Raw genomic sequence first — 18,484 nt, 5'->3', positions numbered from 1 at the left:
CATCGCCCATTGCGGGTTGCCCGACACTCTTTCCCCTCCGGCCATGGTTACATTTTGACGTCGGCACGGTTTCTTTTTGACGTCCTTAGCGGACCGAAATTCAGAGGAGCGGCGGGCGTGGAGGAAGTCATGTGACAACAGGGGCGCCCAATGAGAGGGCTGCTTACAGCCAGTCGCAAGGCCTAATAGGAAAGCGTTGTTCCCGCGGCTGGGATGGTACCCGGAGGCGACCGGAGTGGCTGCGGCACGGCTCCCGCGCGCTGCTGTGTCCCTGGTGGGTGACGGAGGGCAGGGCGGGAGGAGGGGAGGCCACGGGAAAGCGCCCGTGGGTCTAGGGAGTTCTGTGGGCGAGATGTGCGGACAGTCCGTATCTAGAAGCCCTTTATAGCAGCCTTCCGCAATCTCGCGCCCTCCAGGTGTGTTGGGCTACAACTCCCATCACCCCCGACAAGCGATGATGGCAGTTGTAGTCCGACACACCTGGAGGGCGCCAGGTTTTGGAAAGCTGCTAGGAAGTACATCGGGTTGGCCCCTGTGTGTTGGACTGTGTAGGCTAGCCTTCTCCAACCCAGTGATGTGTTGGACTGCAGCTCCCATAATCTCACTGGCCACGCGGGCCGGGAGATGATGGGAATTGTAGTCTGACACCTCCAGGTTAGGCTGCAGGGTGCCAGGCTGAGGAAGGCTGACGTAGGAGAGTTGTGATCCAGCAGAGTTCCTGCCTTGATCGTTAGAGGGAGGGTGGGATAGACATGCTGGTCATAGGATAGTGCTGGGGTGGAGGTCAACTCAGGGCCCCCTCGACTGTCTTGTTTCTCCTCCTGTGGCCAGTCAGGGATGTCCTCAACCAGGATATGAGGTCTGTAGTCCTCCCCACACCCCTACCTAACCGGTATTCAGAAGCATAGTCTCCAAGCCCTGAAATCCTACTTAGCTGTTGATAGCGCTAATCCTCAATGAAATCATCTAATCCTTTTAAAAAGCCATCTAAGATAGTGTCCACAAATACATCTTGTAGCAGTAAATTCCATGTTAACTATGCATTGTGTGAAAGAAGTGCTTCCTCTTAGTCTGCCCTGAATCTACTACCAGTCAATTTCATTGGTTGACCCTGAGTTTTGGTATTATGAGAGAGGACAAAAAAATCTCCTGTCTTTCTCCACACTATGCATAATGTTATATTCCTTTATTATATCTCCCCCTCCCCCAACACATACTCACACACAGACTTAGTTGTCTTAAAAAAAAACAACCAGGTGGAGGAGCCTTTTTCATAGGAAGGGCTGCTGACCCACAGGAAAAGTCAGTTGGGAGTTACAGCCAATAGTGGGTGGAGCCAGAGTGGATGGTGGCTTGAGGAAGAACCAAAACTGGGCAAAGTTTACAGCAGGTGTGGGCAACTTGTGGCCCTCCATGTGATTTGGCCCACAACTCCCATCAGCCCTAGCTAGTATCAGCTGGTCAGATCACTATCTGGTGACATTAGACTTCTCCGTTCCACAACCCCTCCGCAGGGGTGGAGGACCCATTAAAATGGTCTGCCCCAGGCGTCTTATGGATCTGAATGGATTCCTGAACGCGCTTGGGGATTCTCTGGGGCACGCCAACGGCCACTCGGTCGAGACCCTGGTGGGTGGCTGGAATGCCGCAATCACTGGGGCATTAGATCAGGTGGCTCCGAAATGCCCTCTCCCCCTGAACAGGGCTCAGACTGCACCATGGTTCAATCCGCAGTTACGAGCTCTGAAACAGGAGGTGAGACGTCTAGAGCGCCGGTGGTGGAAGTCTCGCTCCAAAGACGATCAGACACGGGCTAGAGCTGTATCTTCAGCCTATCACATGGCGGTGAAGGCAGCAAAAAAGGAATATTATGCTGCCTCTGTCGCGTCTGCAGAGTGCTGTCCCAGGAGGCTGTTCCAAGTGGTCCGGAGCCTGGTTGGTCCTGTGGCTCCTGAACCACTGGAGCATTCTAAGGCCTCCTGTGAGGCCTTGGCAAGGCACTTTGCAGATAAAATTGATCAGATTAGGAGTGTTACTCCACACGCTGTGGATACAGTTAGTGAGCAAGAGGCGGCCTGTGGCAAACCGGGTTCATGGGATCGGTTCCAGCTTCTTCCTCCTGATGAAGTGAACAAGGTGCTTTCATCTGTAAGGATGACCACCTGCTTACTTGATCCTTGCCCATCTTGGCTTATTATGGGCTGCAGAGAGAGACTGGGTGAGGAGATCAGGGCGGTGGTGAACGCCTCCCTTGAGGAGGGAGTGATGCCATCAGCCCTCAAGGAGGCAGTGATAAGACCGCTCTTAAAGAAGCCCTCCTTGGATCCCCAAGTTCTGAACAACTTTTGCCCAGTCTCAAATCTGCCATTTTGGGGCAAGGTGATTGAGCGGGTGGTGGCGATGCAATTGAAGGCGCACTTGGAAGAAACTGATTATCTAGACCCATTTCAGTCGAGCTTCAGGCTTGGGCATGGGACAGAAACGGCCTTGGTTGCCTTGGTGGATGATATGAAGAGGACTCTGGGTAGGGGTGAATGCTCCTTCCTTGTTCTCCTCGACCTCTCAGTGGCTTTTGATACCGTTGACCATGGTATCCTCCTGGACCGCCTGGAGGGGTTGGGCATTGGAGACACCGTATTGCGGTGGTTCTGGTCCTTCCTCTCCAGCAGGTACCAAAGGGTAACACTGGGAGAGGAGGTTTCGGACCCGTGGCCACTCACTTGTGGGGAGCCACAGGGTTCCATCCTCTCCCTGATGCTATTTAACATCTATGTGAAGCCGCTGGGGGCTATCATCAGGAGGTTTGGGGTGCGGTGTCATCAATATGCGGATGACATGCAGCTCTACCTCTCATTCAAATCTTCACCAAGGTTGGCTGTAGAATCCCTGTCCAAATGTCTGGAGACAGTGAGTGGCTGGATGGGGAGGAATAGGCTGAAGCTGAGCCCTGACAAGGCCGAGGTGCTTTTGGTGGGAGACGAGAGGAGGCTGGGGGATGTTGACCTGGTGTTGAATGGGATACGGCTACCTTTGAAAGACCAGGTCCGCAGCCTGGGGGTAATTTTGGACTCCCAGCTGTCCATGGAGGCTCAGGTGTCAGCTGTGAGCCGGACAGCGCTGTATCAACTCCATCTGATATGGTGGCTGCGCCCCTTCCTTCCCGACCATCTGCTCCCATCAGTAGTACATGCCCTGGTCTCCTCTCGTTTATACTACTGTAATGCGCTCTACGTGGGGTTACCCTTGAAGACAGTTCGGAAGCTGCAGCTGGTACAGAACGCGGCAGCTCACCTGATTAAAGGCAGCTGCCGGTGAGATCACATCACTCCAGTGCTGAAGGAGTTGCACTGGTTACCAGCTGTTTTCTGGGCCAAATTCAAGGTGTTGGTTTTGACCTTGAAAACCCTATATGGTTCCGGCCCAGCCTATCTTAAGGAGCGCCTCCAGCAACACCAGACAGGCCACTTAACAAGATCAGCCTCGGATGGCCTTCTCTCTGTCCCATCAGCCAGGACAGCTAGACTGGTGGGGACGAGGGAGAGGGCCTTTTCTGTGGTGGCCCCCACTCTGTGGAACTCCCTCCCTAGGGAACTCCGCCATGCCCCCTATTTAATGAGCTCCCGCCGTGCATTAAAAACGTGGTTGTTCTGGCAGGCATTTGGGGTGGGTTAGGGTATTTTAGAAAATGTTTTTATTGTAGAATTTTATTGTTTTAAATTGTTTTATTATATGCTGTACATCGCCCAGAGTGGCTGGATGACCAGCCAGATGGGCGATTAATAAATTTAATAATGATGATGATGATGATGATGATGGTAGTTGTGGCCCTCCATATGTTTTCACCTACAAGTTGCCCTGCCCTGGTTTACAGGATTACATAGCACTATCCCTCCTCTATCCCTCTCTCTCACACATGTGCATGAAAGAGAGCAATTCTCAGGGAGGTCTGAAAAGCAAGATTGGGACTGCAGCATCTGAGAGCTGGATGATGTTGAGGGCCACATGAAATTATGCCCAGTTGTTTAGTTTAGAAGTCTCCAGTCATTTAGCCTTACATAGGAGGCTGCTTTGTACCAGATCAGACTACTTGTGGACCTACCCCAATATTGCCAGCTCTGGGTGGGAGCAGCTCTTCAGGATCTCAGACAGAGGATTTTCACTTCACTTACTACTTTATTATTATTTTTACGTTGTAGATGCCAGGGATTGAACCTGCAAAGCATGTGCTCTACTACTGAACTATAGTATCTCCCCAAAGCCTTGGTGTACATTAAAGCAGGAGAGGTGTGTGGTTGGAAACAGAATAGATAAGAAGTGGAGGTAGTTAGGAAAGACCACCAAGGAGGGGGAATATGTATTAATAGAGGGGTGAGGGTGCTCCAGTCAAACAAAGCAATGTTGTAGAAAGCAGCGAAGTGGAAACTGCAGTGTGTGTGTGTGTGTGTGTGACAGAGAGAGACAGAGAGAGGAGGTATGAGAGGCATTTCAGGAGGGAAGGGGCAAATGAGAGTGTAAAGGAAATTGAAGGAAGATGTGTGGTTAAGGCTCAAGCTTTGGCTTAAAGCTGGTAGGAAGTCAGAGTAAAGAAATCTCAAGGAGAGGTATGACGTCTACTGGGGTGATGCTTCTGTACCATCTGGCAGGGAAGGGGAACTGCATTGTAGACTCCACTATTCAGGAGTTGCCCTAATCTCTCCTGTGAATAGGATTGCTTTCCTCACTTAAAAAGTTGGCAAAGACATCTTGCCTTGCCGGCTTTTGCTTCTTTTCTTCCTCACAGGGCAGTTGGCTCTAAGTAGTTGTACAGTAAGTAGAAAAAATATCTTGCACTTCTGCTGTAGCACTATGATGAGAGAACCTGCATGTAACATACTTATCTCAGTCACAGCCCTGTTAACAGTACAGGAGTCTATAACGCAACAGTGACCTTATAAACTGTGGGGTACCTGAGTTGGTCCTGCCTTCATTATGGCTTCTTCACCTGTGATGTTTGCTGCTGCCTGGGGAAACCCTACAGAATCTATAGAAACATATAAACTATGCAGTGAACTTTGTGCAGACTAGACTTTACAATGCTCATTTCTTCTAGAATGGGTAATGAGTGGATATTAGGCTATGGCAGGTAGTCAATGACTTGGAATTCTACCTTGAGAGGTCCTTGACTTGTGTTCTGTCTCATAGGAGAGCGACTCTGCAGCTTAGAAGAAGGAACACCTGGGAGCGGCACCTACACACGTCATGGTTCTATCTTTGCCTCTCTGGCTGGTTGTCTCATGAAGAAAACTGAGAATGGCATGGTGAGAATGATGCCGTCTCTAGGCAGCAGTATATTTTGGGGACGGCATTGCATGTGCAGAATGCTTTCATACTGGTAGGGCCAGTTCATCCGTAGTGAAAGGGAGTCTCAGGTGAAATCTGTGGCCCAGATGAGCTGGCAATCCAGAAGAGACTTCAGTAAAAGTTGTCTCATGGTGCCAGCTTAACATTCTGAAGCAATGCATCAAGTGAATGATAAGAATTGGTCATCTTGGTCCCCTACAGCTCCCAGTGGTCTCTGTGATGAGGGATGTGGAATCTCAACTTCTGCCTGATGTGGGAGCCACAGTGACATGCAAGGTAATTTCAGCAGTTTTAGCTAGGGACAGTAGAACTGTTCTTCATTCAGCTGCTGGTGTGTCAGGGAAAGCAACAACTGAGGATATCGACAGGATATATAAACCTTGGGCCTCAAGATCAACCTTGCATATGAGCAGTGTTATTGTCCACATCTGTTTATACCTAGGTCTCAGTGTTTAGCCCTTATGTGCCATAAGCCCCTGTGTTTCTTCTCCACCAGGCCCAGTTATGGTTCTTGTGGACATTTTCCCTTCACAGGTCGGGGGTAGGAGGAAGGGAAGAAGTACACACTCTTTCCCAGAACCTAGATTAGATTTCTCCCCCACAGAGCTGATAGCATCACACACAGCACTTGTGAGGGTATTTTTGTCTCTGAGAAAGAGGGAAGGGGTGATTGCTGAGACATTAAGGTTGGCACACCCTGAGATTACAGGTTCACATTCAACGAATTGAACTCACAAATTGAATTTGTGGCTTTCTCTCTCCCCCACACCCCATCCCGCATCCAGGTTTGCAGCATTAACTCCCGTTTTGCCAAGGTGCACATCTTGTATGTCGGCTCTACACCGCTAAAATCCCCATTCCGAGGAACAATACGGTAGGGAGAGATCTCAGTTGAGGGCATCTTCAGAGGCAGTGGGGATCTGTAGTGTTAGAGGTCAGAGATTAAGCCAGCCCCTATTAATTCTTGGTCTTACACTCATCATTGGCACTTCAGTTCTAGTGAGAATTAAGGCATCAGTGATTGTTGGCTCTAAGAATCTGCAAGCAGTTGGCAGACCAAAGGCAGAACAGTCAGCCGTCGTACAGGAGGCAGAGGAGGATGGGTAGGTTTAAGGGCTCATCTCCTCTTCTCCCATTACAGGAGAGAAGATATTCGAGCTACAGAAAAAGACAAGGTCAGTTGGATAAATGTTTTGGCTAGAACCTGTGATTAGAATGGGTAGTGTAGCTAACGCACATAGCCAGGAGCATTTCTTCCTGATGCTAATGCATGCATGTTCTTTCCATTATTACTGCTCTTGGGATAGCCACCTGGTAGAGATGAAAACCCTATGTGGGAAAGAGGCCATTCAGCAATGCCTCTTTCTCAGGTTTGCTGAGGAGATTTGTAATTTCTGGGCAAAGGATATTGTAGCACAAGATTAGATGGATGTCATTATGATGTTTTAAGCTTTCCTTCATGTCCAAATTGGCCTTGCTTCATTGCACCATCTCTCTCATAACATCAGCCTCTTGAAGTTGTTGCAGTGTTTTGACTGCTGTATTTACTCTCTCTTTTTCCCCTCCCCACATGGCAACAGGTAGAGGTTTACAAGAGTTTCCGCCCAGGAGACATCGTTCTGGCCAAAGTTGTATCCTTTTTCTATTGCCCTTATGTCCTAGGTTCTGATTGCTAGCTGGAAGACAAATTTTCAGGCTGTTTCCCTTAACTCAACCTGTGGGGCTAGATCTCCTTAGGGGATGCGCAGTCAAACTACTTGCTAACCACTGCGGAAAATGAGCTGGGTGTAGTGGTGGCTCACAGTGAAGCAGGTAAGTCTCTTTCCAAGGAAGTTGGAGGTAATGCTGAAATGTACTGTACATACTAGCATCTTCTAGGCCTCAAGCTTCTACAAAAGTAATTAAGTAGGAAGCACTGTGTGCCCTTGGTAGCACCACTGTTGAGTGAAGGGGGAGTTGTAAATAATTTGTAATAAACTCTCAGTGTAAAGTGAAATGGGCAGTTTCTGGGTGCATCGTTTTGGAGGGCCTTCTGAGACTGGAGTAGCTCAATTTCAGAGGGGCAGGTGGTGGTGGCAGCATAAATTAATTGCAGAGTGTCTTCACTCAGTGGAGGACTCTTTCTTTCCCAGGGGAGGATGTAAATATTGACTTCTGTTTTAATCCCAGGAGTACAGATGGTGCCAATCAGCTGGTGTGAAATGCAGTGCCCCAGTACACATGGCAAGGAGCTGCGCAAGGTAGCCCGGGTGCAGCCCCAGTTTCTACAGACATAGTGAACAATACACATGCCAAGATGTGCAACTAATACAGGAAAGGCTTAGCTCTGAGAAGAGAGCTAGAGGGACTTGAAAGTAGCCTTCTGTGCTGTTGCTTTGAATTGCAAGATAGAGTTGGGCCTGAGGAACTGTACGTTCATTCTTGCCTCTGGAGTGGTTTGGAGAAAGAGAACTTAACTACAGCCTGTTTCCTCCAATTTCATATCCCAATTACACTGTGTTTTTAAATAAGCCAATACACTTGTTTTCTGTCTTCCCCATGCCTTGACTCAGTGTTAGGACCTGGTAATCCCTGCCTTGGAAGGACAAATAAACCTCTGTAAAGGGAGTTGCTTGCTTGCATTCTTTCAGTCCTATTTCTCCTTATTCTTACCCATACCAAATCAGGGTGATATGAAGGGTTTCCCTCCAGAGAAGGTTAAATGGCCTAGTTTGCCCCTTGAACCTGTTAATATCCATAATCTTTGCTATACTTACCTACTGGTTTTGACAGACTAGTACCCATAACTGGACCCAAATAGTACCCAACAATGTCATCCAGTAGGGTTGGGGTCCCCAACTTGGTGCCCACGCACACCAGTTTACCAGCCAGAGTCCCTGCTCCTCCTGATTTTGTAACATTTTAATTTTAAAAAGTGTAACTAGGAGGCAGGCATGCTGTAAAGCCAAGGACCAGCCTCCAGGCCATCTTTATGTCCAATAATGCGTCTGGACCCCAAAGGCGTTCTAAGAAAATTAAAATGGCAAGTGGCTGTAGCCCAGCGCTTCATTTTGAAGTGTGCCCAGCCCCCCAGAAAAAAGTAATCCAGGGACTGGTAGGGAGCATCATGGGAGGCTAGAGGGGGTGGTGGGTAGCAGGAGGAAGTGTTTTGCCAGCACTGTGTTTGTGTTTTGTCTTTGTGCATGTGTGTGAGCTTTGTTGCTTTTATTTAAGGGCGCAATCTTAATCAGATAGGTGGCTGCCTCCGAATTTGGAGGCGACTGCCTATCCAGTGCAGGGAAGAAGCACGGAGGGGATAGTTCCCTCCATGCTTCTCCTGCCCTGCATTTTTGGCTAGACAGCCAGTTGTGGCTGTTTAGCCGTGGGAGTGCAGAGCAGGGAAGGAGGCTGCTGTACGACACATTGGATGTGTCGTACAGGCATTTCTGCCTGCCCCAGAACGCTCCCTGGAACACCCCTTTTCGGACGCTCCACACTCCTCTTGTGAGCACAGAGGACAGGGCTGTTCCGCAGTGCCTCGGAGGCAGCGCAGAAGTGGGGGGAGGTCGGTTCTCCAGGAACCGACCTTGGAGCGTGGGCTCTGAGGTTGGCTCCCGGATAACCAGATATCCTGTGGCTGTCTAGCCACTGTGTAGCTGCCATAGGATTTCTCCCTAAATTGTTTTTAGGCCTCCTTAAAGGTAAAAACCTGTTTGTTTTGATGTAATGCATGTTGTGGCTGGGTTTGTGTTTTCTTTTAGCCTCACCAGTTTGCCTTCTGGGAAATTGGTGTTTTGCAACTGGCGGTGCCCAGCATGGCAGCCATTTTGTGAGATTATCCACAACACTCCCTCAAAGTTCCAAATGTGCCCATCAGCCCAAAAAGGTTGGGAAGCCCCGCAGTAAGATAATACTGCATGAGAGTTTGCGTAGCCTATTTGTCAGAGGCTTGGAGTTAGGCAAACAATTGTCTTGCAGGTCTTCTAGCTGGCTCTGCATGATAGTGGAGGTTCTGAAGAGCAACTCAGTTCTCTCACTAAAGAGGTTCTCTGGTAGGCCATTGCCAAGGTTTCCTTGGCTCTAGTGGTAAAAGTTACTCGATCAGGCAGTGTCTTGTTGGCTTACTGCTGTCCCTTGACAGCCCTATTAAATGGATGCAGAATGGCCATGGGATATTCATGTGGTGAGCCTTTTTTTTGTAGGACCACTCCTCATACCCTTAGATCTAGTTTGTTAGGAGGTCCCCTGCAAGATGAAGAATGTTGAGTGAATGTTCTGGGGAAATATACCAAGAAGAATAAGTGCTTTTACTTAAGTGCTTCTGCCTCGATTTCCAGAAACTCCCATATGAGGCCTTAGGCATTTCTCTCTGGCGTCAGATTTCTTATGTGGAGGAGAGTCCTTTCCTGTATTCTGAAATGCTTTAGTCACAACACAGTTTTACCATCTGCCAACACCAGACCTATATTGCTTGACCTGACCAGTCTTTGGAAATCCACCTATACCAGAAACCAGCTGTTGTTGTTTTTCTCTTGAACTGAAATATGAACTATTATTTGAATGTCTTTTTAAACCTGAACTGGACCACATCATCATGAAATTTTGGATACAACTTCAGGGGTAACGCTTCGCTAAAAGAAAAACCTGTTGTGATTTTTGTATGTGTGGGTTTATGTAGGCTTTATAATCCATTACTTTTATGGCCTCAGCAGCTCTGAAGTAGCCCAGCACTGTACTTCACAATCAGTCTCTATAGGTGTTAAGTTTTTGGCCTGAAGATCAGTATATACATAGCTATTTAATAGTGAATTTCCTTACGGGGAAGAGCAGGGGACTTGTGACCCTCCAGATGCTTTGGCCTACCAACTCCCATCAGCCCTCGCCAGCATAGCTAATGGTGATGGGAGTTGTGGCCCCTGAGATGTTTTGGACTACAAGTTGCCCAGCCTTACAGGCGTCATCTGTGATGATTAGGCGTGTATGATCTCAGCTATGTACAACCCAGCATCCCTCCAGGGCCCAAGATCTGAAGTAGATAGCTTTGAGGCACTGAAAAGGAAGAGCCAAAGAGGTACCTGGTCCATAACAAATCAACATGGATGTTTCTATTTAAGCATGAGGTTTTCAGTATATGTAATCCATAATCAACATCTATGTCCTCTCACCTTATCTCCATGTTCATGATTGCTGGCTTATGTGTAACATCAACATACCATATATACAATCAATATTGCAATGTTTAGACTTTCATGTAAACCACTTATGAAATGTGGAAACATGTCAGTAAGCTTATTGGGAAGTGTGGGGGAGGGCCCCCAGTGGGGACTCTACTGCTCTCTATGCTACAGGAATTCTGTATGTAAGCTGAGACCTAACCATCTGCAGTGCCTACACTGGGAGTGGTTTGGGGGTGGGCTAGAACTGAATATACAGACTACCCTGACTTTCTGTAGTTCAGCTTCACAACCAGTAGTGCTAGGATCACAGAAAAGGTACAAGGATCCCTATTAGACTCCGTGGGGTGGATAGTCGCTGACTGGGAGGGGAGAAATGTAAGAGGCAGGTGAGGGGGCATCAAATTTAGAGGACAGGTGTAGTCTCCATTATAGGCCAGCTTCTGAATGTTACACTGCATTGCTAGTGGATGGAAATAGAGCTCTCTTTTGCAACTTCCTTGTAGCAACCTCACTCCTGGCTGACCTGGAACCTTGTGTCAGCTTCCCCTACTCCAGCTGAGAAGGGGATTAGTGGGAGGGAAGGGAACGTTACATGGTTAGTTAGGTAGTTAGGCTATATTGTGCTAAATACTGGACTAGTTCCACTAACATCTGGCCATGGTGTTACCTTCTGGATCATGATGGAATCAGCGGTCTTAGCACCTGAGAAGACAGATGGGCAGATGCTGCTGCAGACCCCACAGCATAACCCGAGTTAGAATAATGGCAACCTTCTCTATAGTAAAACTATGACAGCTGCTTCTTTCAATACTTTCCATCAATGAAGATGTTTTCTTGAAGGAGTAGTGTTGGTGGAAGCTAGAGATGGATGGTAAATAATAAACTACTCTGTTGGTCTCTCTAGGGAATCTCAATAGCTGGACCACCTACTGAGGAGTATAGGGACCAAGAAACAACTCCACTGGGCATGGGAAGGTCAGTCATTGCAACAATCACCTTACAGCTCTCTGCCCCTGGTCCTTAGAATCCTGAGCTTTCAGTGGATGCCACAAACTAACCTGGAAGCATCTGTGGTGTCTTGCTGCTGGGATTCCACTAGGTGGTATGGTAACACAGGTGTCTCAACCTATTCTTAGCCTCCCTTTTAAGTAACACAGACACAGCAGCTATTGCACATAGTTCCTTTATTTTACTGAGACTAGGGCAAATGCAGCCATTGTACAGTGAAGTGAGCTCCAGTGTAAACCTGCCTTGTGTCAGACAGGGATACCACACAGACTAAGGGACAGAAAAGCGACACATGATGATACACAGTATCTGGACTTACTGGCACTACACAGCAAGGATTATGAGATCACAGCTGGAGATTCCAGGGTGGGTGGTGTTCTTACAATCCAATAGAAATGCATTATCCTTGCATCTCAATTGTGCTGTCCCCAGCATCCCTAGTCTTAAAGACACAATCCTGAATGGCCAAACTAAATCAAGCAACACTTGACCAACTACAACTACAGCTGCCACATGAAATGGAATGAAGGCAGGAGGGGCTCTCTTTAGGGAATGCTTGGGGATCCCCCTCCACTTTAGCAGCATCACATTCCATTGCACTAGGACTGGGTACACTGGGATTGGTCCACATCCCTAGGGAGGCTATCTAGCCAGATCCTGCTGGGGAAAAAGTGAACATGAAAGGAAATTGGTCTTGAAGGAAAGAACTTGGCCCCAAGAAGCTTCACCTCCTGTGGCTCTGCAGCCCAGTCCATCAGCCTTGTGGCAGTTATGTGCTGGGAAGGAAAGGGAGGAGAGAGGGGATCTTCTACTGATTGCTTCTCTGCCCCTGCCTTCACTTCTTGACCTTGCCCTGGGCAGCCACAGCTTCCATGGCCTTGCGGACTGTCTCCTCGTCTCCCAGGAACTGCATAGGCTTGATGGGCTTCAGGTTTTTGTCCAGCTCATAGACAATAGGGATTCCGGTGGGCAGATTGAGTTCCATGATTGCTGCCTCAGACATTCCTGCAAAAAGGGAGGGATGAATCACATAAGCAGCTTAGCTGTATTGCCCCACCCAAGAACTGTTAAAAGGGGACCTTCTTAGAGCTTGGCTTTAGACTTGACCAGGCTTGTGCTGCCTTTGGTGTCCAAGTCACAAGCAGACTTACCTTCTAGATGCTTAACAATGCCACGGAGACTGTTGCCATGGGCAGCAATGAGCACCCGCTTGCCTTCTTTGATCTGAGGAACGATTTCCTCATTCCAGAAGGGCAGGGCCCTAGCAATGGTATCTTTCAGGCTCTCACATGTAGGCAGCTGATCTTCAGTGAGGTCAGCATAGCGGCGATCCTGGGGAAGAACATGCAGTGGCACTTAAAACATGGCTGTGGCTTCCTGGAGACTATCAAAGCGACCTGCTTAGTGGGACTATGAACCTCACCTCAGAAAGTGCTTTAGAAAAGCTGATTCTCTGACCTGTGCTACCATATGCTCCAGCTATGCACCATGCTCATAATTGCTTGCTGTACATGACATCTTAAGTGTAAGTACTTTACAAGCAAGCACATGAGAGAGCTGCTGTGTTTTTACTGTGGTCTCTGGCCAGTGGCCCTTCTGATCACCCACATCAACAGTACTATTACTTAATAGTTACTGTCAACAGCATGCTAGGCTTTAAATCAGGGGTGGGGTGTGGCCTATAGATGTTTTAGCCTATGAGTTACCCACCCCTGCTTTAAATAATAGTTTGCCGAAACAGGCCTCCTCCATTATTGATCACTGTGCAGCACAAAACTATGGATATTGCTTTGGTCCTCCACCACCCTGCGCCACTGAAGTCTTCTCTTCTGTAACATGTATTCATTTACAGATGCATACCCAGGCTTAATGCTGATTAGTTACCTCTTTACTAGCCCTAATCACCATTTAATTGTCCTGTTGTACTCAACCTGTCTAGCAGAAAGGTGATGCTTCTAGCCTTTCAATGCATATAATTGGTATCCTAATCCACATTAGTGCATGCACTGTGAGAACAGAACCAGGTGCTAGTAGTTACTCTGGATTAGGTCAATCTAGAATTTAGCATGATCTTGCACTGGCCTGTACTTTGGCCATGTCCATGGTTCAAATATGTTGTATAGGTGGAAGTCTCCACCTTTTCTGTGCAAACAGCCTTGACTGTTGTCACCATGCAGTACAAACATCCATGAAGGGACACAATGCAAATGATGAATTACATGAACAGGATTCCTGTATATCACAATACACAGCACATTAGTCACGTCCCATACAAAACCAGCAATTAGCATGGCTAACTGTAGGACTCCCAAAGCTACTGGGATAGGGAGAGTAATGTATGGACAAGGTCCAAGCAACAGATGGAGAAGATGGATGAAAATGGAGCCCGATTAATCCATTCCTTTGGGAAGGGAATAAGCAAAACAAGAGACATAACATGTAGTTTACATGCTATTTACAGGGTTTGACTTCATGACAATCATTTCAAAATCCCCCCCTCTTCACCCTCAAAGCAACCCCCACCTTCACATCACTTATGGATGAGAGCTTCCCAGCTCACCTTGCTGATGGTACTGTAGAAGGGATGATCAGGCTCCATTGGAGGTGGTGGAATGTCAAAGGAACGCCTCCAGATCTTCACCTGGGCCTCACCGTGTTTAGCAGCTGTCTCAGCCTTGTTCAGGCCTGTCAGGCCACCGTAGTGCCTCTCATTGAGGCGCCAGGTCCTCACTACAGGTAGCCACATTTGATCAATGACATCCAGCACAGTCCAGAGGGTGCGGATTGCCCTCTTCTGCACAGATGTGAAGCAGATGTCGAACTCATAACCAGCATCTGGAAGGGCCCAGAGAGTACAAGATGTAGTGATGGACACCAATGGATGGCTTTAAAAGGAGATTAGACAAATTCATAGAGAATACAGCTATCAATGGCTACTAGTATTCCTTCTAGTATTAGAGGCAGTATGTCAGAGAACACAAGCAGGAGGGCACTAATGTACTTATGCCCTGCTTGTGAGCTTCCTGTAGCCATCTGGCTGGCCATTGTGGGAACAGAATGCTGAACTAGACAGGCCATTGGTCTGATCCAGCATGACTCTTATGTTCTTACAACACTTATTAATTTAGGTTGTAGTCTGCTCTACCTGAAAAGCTCAGTAACACATCACCTTTACAACAATTATGGATGAAATACAAATGCTCTGCTAACCTGAGGCACTAAAGTAAGCTAAACATCTGAGCATAGATAGCACCGTAGTGTGGAAGCCTCACATTGCCACATCTGTTCACTCAAGATTTTACTGCCAAACACAGAATGAAAAAGTCACCCAACAAATCGTCTGGAGGGAAAACCCAACACATCATCCCTGAGCAAACTGAAGATAAAAGAAAAAAGCCCTGGTGAAATAGGTACTTTTACCACGCTTGTGTGGTCACCATCAGCAAGTTCCAGTGTTGAAAGCAGCAGCAAACCCAGTGAAATACCCAGACGTTGCACCCTTCCTGCAAACAAACTTGTCCCATTCCGCAACGTGGCCAGTTCATGTTGATTGGCTACAGAGAAACCCAGTGAAGTGGAAAGATGCAATGCTTATGTAAGCAATGTGGGGGGAAATTTGAGCAGCCACTGCTCTCTCCATCAACCAGTAGAAGAAGCCAATGCCAGTCACCTCTCCCCAAAAAGGCTACCATGTAGAGCAGCATTAATAAACGGTCCTTATAATCACTTGCCCCCTCCCTTGTGCCCTATTGCCCCACTCAGTAGAAAGGAGAAAGGTTGTGCAACAATGAAAACCAGTACTGCGGTAGAGAAAGTAGCTGTTGCGCAACAGAGAGAGGTGAAATGGGACCGTATAAGCACTGGACAAGTCATGCATGATCCCATGCCAGATCCTTTATGCAACGCACAGGGATGATAGCTTAAGAGGGTACTAAAACTGATCAATGCAGGACACTTTTTACACTTAAGGCTTTTTATTCTTGTGTGCGTTAAAATCAAATGTCACACACTCTACAAAACTCCCAGGTAAAGGCAGTCTGTAGATCTCTTTCTATGAACAAAAATAAAAGGGAGAAATTAACAGGGGTTGGCTGCAGAGGATAACATGCTGGCCCTAGCTATTTCCTGGAACTCCCCTCCCCCCACTTCCTGTGGCAAGAATTGGGCACAAGCTCTCCCTGTTGCAGCAGTACTGAATGACTCAGCTCCTACTACATCTCCCTAACAAAAGGCCTAGCCAGACTGCCATTAAACCCTGAAAGATGGGACAAAAGGGGGGCGGGGGAGAAGAGAAGAGAAGCATGCTTCTCTCATGCCATATTAGACTACTGCTAGGTTCTTTCCTTGGCGATAATGAGGGCATTACTTGGTTTAGGCAGAAACAGTACCCTGATGGAGAGATGGCAAAGTGACCTATCCAAGGTCATTGTCAGACAGTTGCACAACTGGGGGAACGTAACTAGAGAAGCAGTCACCCTTTTTTTACAATGGAAGAATAGCACACATCACCTACTCAGAGATCATGCCTCTTTTGCATGCAGAACAAAAAGAGTGAACAAGCAGCACATTTTTACAGTCAATTCATCCTACTACCCAGAAGGGTCAGATGCTAAACCTTCCTGTTCTAACCCAGTGCCCTCGAAATGCGTTGGACTGCAACTTCCATCATCCCAGCTCATTGGTCTGCTGGCTGAGGATGATGGAAATTGTAGTCCTACACATCTGGAGGACACCAGATTGGGGAAGGCTATGCTAAAGTATAGCAAACCGCCGCCCCCAAGAATACTAAGCCACCCGTACGGTGTTTGGCATTGATCTAGACCGAGGCAGCTATTCGGGGCCAGCAAGCATCGACCTCTGCAGGGAAAAGTGACCCCGTTCCGGCTAGCCTGGGCCCCCTTCCCCTTTAGGCCCTGGCGAGAGGGAGCAGCATCTCGTTTCTTACTGGAGAGGACGAAGAGGGCTGACCGTGATTAGGGGAAACCTCTCCTTTGGCCTACTTTACATCTCTCCCTTTCTGAGCGAGTACAGAAGATCAAAACAGACTCCGAGTCTAAGCCCTGGCTCCGAGGACACGCGTGTGCCCCAGAAGAAAAATTCCGCTCCGCTCCAAACCCCACAGATCACCCAGGTCTCTCACGCACCGCACCGCACAACACGAGTAAGCCACGGACAAGAGCATCCTCGCCCCGCGGGACCGATTTCCGCAGACTTACGCGGCAACCCCCTACACACTTACTGGAGAGCGAGTTCAACTGAATTCAGGGGGACTTGCTTCCGAGTAAACATGGGTAGGATCTATCTCCGCCTTCCCAACCTGGTGCCCTCCGGATGTTTCGGACTACAACAACGCACACCCTGCATAGCCTGGGGGTGATGCGAGTTACTGTATCTGGAGGGTACCAGGTTGGGAAAGTCTAAGCATGCCTTCCCCAACCTGGCGCCCTCCAGACGTGTTGGACTACAACTCCCAGAACTGTCCCCCAGCTGGCTGAGGGGCTTCGGGGAATTGTAGCCCAACACGTCTGGAGGGCGCCGGGCTGGGGAGTGCTAGGCTAAGCTTTTAGCCCGCCCCAGAAAAGGGCAAGGCCCGAGATGGCCCCTTTCCTTTGTGCGTGGAAGGAAAGGCCACCACGTGGCTGGAGTGGAACGAAGGGGATCTGCGCTCCCAAACCTCCGCCTCCCGCTGCCCCTTCAACCCAGGCTACTCTCCACGGCTGGCGCCCTCCATCGCCCCCAAGCTGGCCACCGATGAACCCCCACGCCTTTCTCGCTTTGCTCGGGGGCCTCGCCCGCCCCCCCCGCCCCATGCCCGCGACTCGGAGCAGCGGCTTCACTCGCGGGCATCGTCGCTCTCCCTTTCCCGCGCCTCCGCCGCTCTCCCCGGCCCGCTTCCTCCTCCCGCCACGCTCCTCACCTCTCAGCGCTTCCCCGCCGCGCTGGGCTTCTTCCTGCCCCGCCGGGCTCAGGTCTGCATCGTACCAGCCGCTGAATCGGTTCTCGAGGTTCCAGGCGCTCTCGCCGTGCCGAACCAGCACCAGCCTGTACGCAGCCGCCATGCCGGGGACGGACGGAGTCGCGAGCGGTGCAGACGCGCGGAGTCGGTGCTCTCGCCGCCCGAACCCGACCGACAAGGAGAGTCTCCGCCCGCCACGGGGCGCATGCGCCGAAAAACCTCTCCCACGACTGCAGGGCCCAGGGGTTCCCATAGACTTCGAAAATGTAGACTCACGGGCACTTCTTTATTCCGGGTTAGCTCTGGGTGCCTTGCAGCCTCCTCTTCCCGCTTTCCCCATGGGCGAAGCGAGAGTTGGTATGAGTGGGCCTCAGGGTGGGTCCATCGCCCCCAGAGCAAAAGGTAGCAGTAAAGGCAGGGGCTCGTGCTGTAATTCAGGTCGCTCAGTGTGGAGATGTTTTAAAAACATCTTTAAACGTGTAAAAGCGCAACGCATGGAAGTCAACGGGGCACAAGGACTCTGCATGCAATTCGCCGCTGGCTTGCGGATGGGAATGGATCTGCGGGGATAATTTAAAGAGATTTGCTTTCGCACGAAGGCGTGTTCTCCGGGAGGATTTCTCCATTTATTTCTACGGGCAGCTCTCACTTCCACCCGAGGGAAACCCAGAATAGCCTCAAAAGGAGCCAAGGAAGCTCCGTCTCCGCCCATTCGAATTGTTAATCTAAAACCGTTCCATCTCTGTGGGCAACTCAGAGCCGCGGACAACGCTCCCTCCGAATTTAGCCTTGCGTGTGCGCATGCCCCACTTCTCGGCCTAGCGGTCTCTCTCTCCGGCGAGAATTCATACGTGCGTTTCGAACGAGGAGCTATGCAGGCTTTGCGCATGCGTTCAGAAGGACACGTCGGGTCGCTGCCTCCGGCACGGAGCTCACGAAGCGCGCGCGTAGGGCTCCATGACCTTCATCCCCGGGGGTGCCACCGTCGCAACGTGTCTGAGCATCCCCCAGCTGCTCCATTTTT

The 18,484-nt window shown here is 49.3% G+C and overlaps 2 protein-coding genes across 3 annotated transcripts; one reads left to right on the top strand and one right to left on the bottom strand.

The window, feature by feature from the left end:
• The first annotated feature begins 102 nt into the window (after nucleotides 1-102).
• On the top strand, nucleotides 103-10,591 carry EXOSC1 (exosome component 1). 2 transcript variants are annotated; one of them, XM_084846657.1, is made up of 8 exons: nucleotides 103-274; nucleotides 5,182-5,297; nucleotides 5,542-5,616; nucleotides 6,126-6,214; nucleotides 6,482-6,515; nucleotides 6,921-6,971; nucleotides 7,068-7,152; nucleotides 7,510-10,591. In XM_084846657.1, the coding sequence occupies exons 1-8, from the start codon at nucleotides 214-216 to the stop codon at nucleotides 7,614-7,616; spliced, it is 618 nt and encodes a 205-aa protein (XP_084702783.1). In that variant the 5' UTR covers nucleotides 103-213; the 3' UTR covers nucleotides 7,617-10,591. The 2 variants fall into 2 exon arrangements, with proteins under 2 accessions (XP_084702783.1, XP_084702784.1); XM_084846658.1 differs by lacking the exon at nucleotides 5,542-5,616 and having other exon boundaries at nucleotides 7,510-7,946.
• Nucleotides 10,397-17,658, bottom strand: PGAM1 (phosphoglycerate mutase 1). Its single transcript, XM_084846656.1, has 4 exons — nucleotides 17,422-17,658; nucleotides 14,065-14,339; nucleotides 12,656-12,836; nucleotides 10,397-12,509 (listed from the first exon to the last, which is right to left on the bottom strand). The coding sequence occupies exons 1-4, from the start codon at nucleotides 17,561-17,563 to the stop codon at nucleotides 12,340-12,342; spliced, it is 768 nt and encodes a 255-aa protein (XP_084702782.1). The 5' UTR covers nucleotides 17,564-17,658; the 3' UTR covers nucleotides 10,397-12,339.
• Between the last annotated feature and the right edge of the window lie 826 nt (nucleotides 17,659-18,484).

Source organism: Heloderma suspectum, chromosome 3 (assembly GCF_057233095.1).
Source record: "Heloderma suspectum isolate Gila_16-S chromosome 3, 16-S_ref, whole genome shotgun sequence".
In the NCBI taxonomy this organism is placed as follows: Eukaryota; Metazoa; Chordata; class Lepidosauria; order Squamata; family Helodermatidae; genus Heloderma; species Heloderma suspectum.
Note: the sequence above shows the minus strand (reverse complement) of the source record. Positions and strands in the feature narration are given on the sequence as shown.

Excerpts from the sequence above, each read along its gene's own strand:
- EXOSC1 (XM_084846657.1), top strand. The coding sequence starts at position 214 with ATGGTACCCGGAGGCGACCGGAGTGGCTGCGGCACGGCTCCCGCGCGC. Across the intron at positions 275-5,181 it reads CGCGCGCTGCTGTGTCCCTG|GAGAGCGACTCTGCAGCTTA; the intron begins GTGGGTGACGGA and ends TCTGTCTCATAG. Across the intron at positions 6,972-7,067 it reads ACATCGTTCTGGCCAAAGTT|ATCTCCTTAGGGGATGCGCA; the intron begins GTATCCTTTTTC and ends CTGTGGGGCTAG.
- PGAM1 (XM_084846656.1), bottom strand. The coding sequence starts at position 17,563 with ATGGCGGCTGCGTACAGGCTGGTGCTGGTTCGGCACGGCGAGAGCGCC. Across the intron at positions 14,340-17,421 it reads CGGCGGGGAAGCGCTGAGAG|ATGCTGGTTATGAGTTCGAC; the intron begins GTGAGGAGCGTG and ends GGGCCCTTCCAG. Across the intron at positions 12,837-14,064 it reads TCTACAGTACCATCAGCAAG|GATCGCCGCTATGCTGACCT; the intron begins GTGAGCTGGGAA and ends GTTCTTCCCCAG.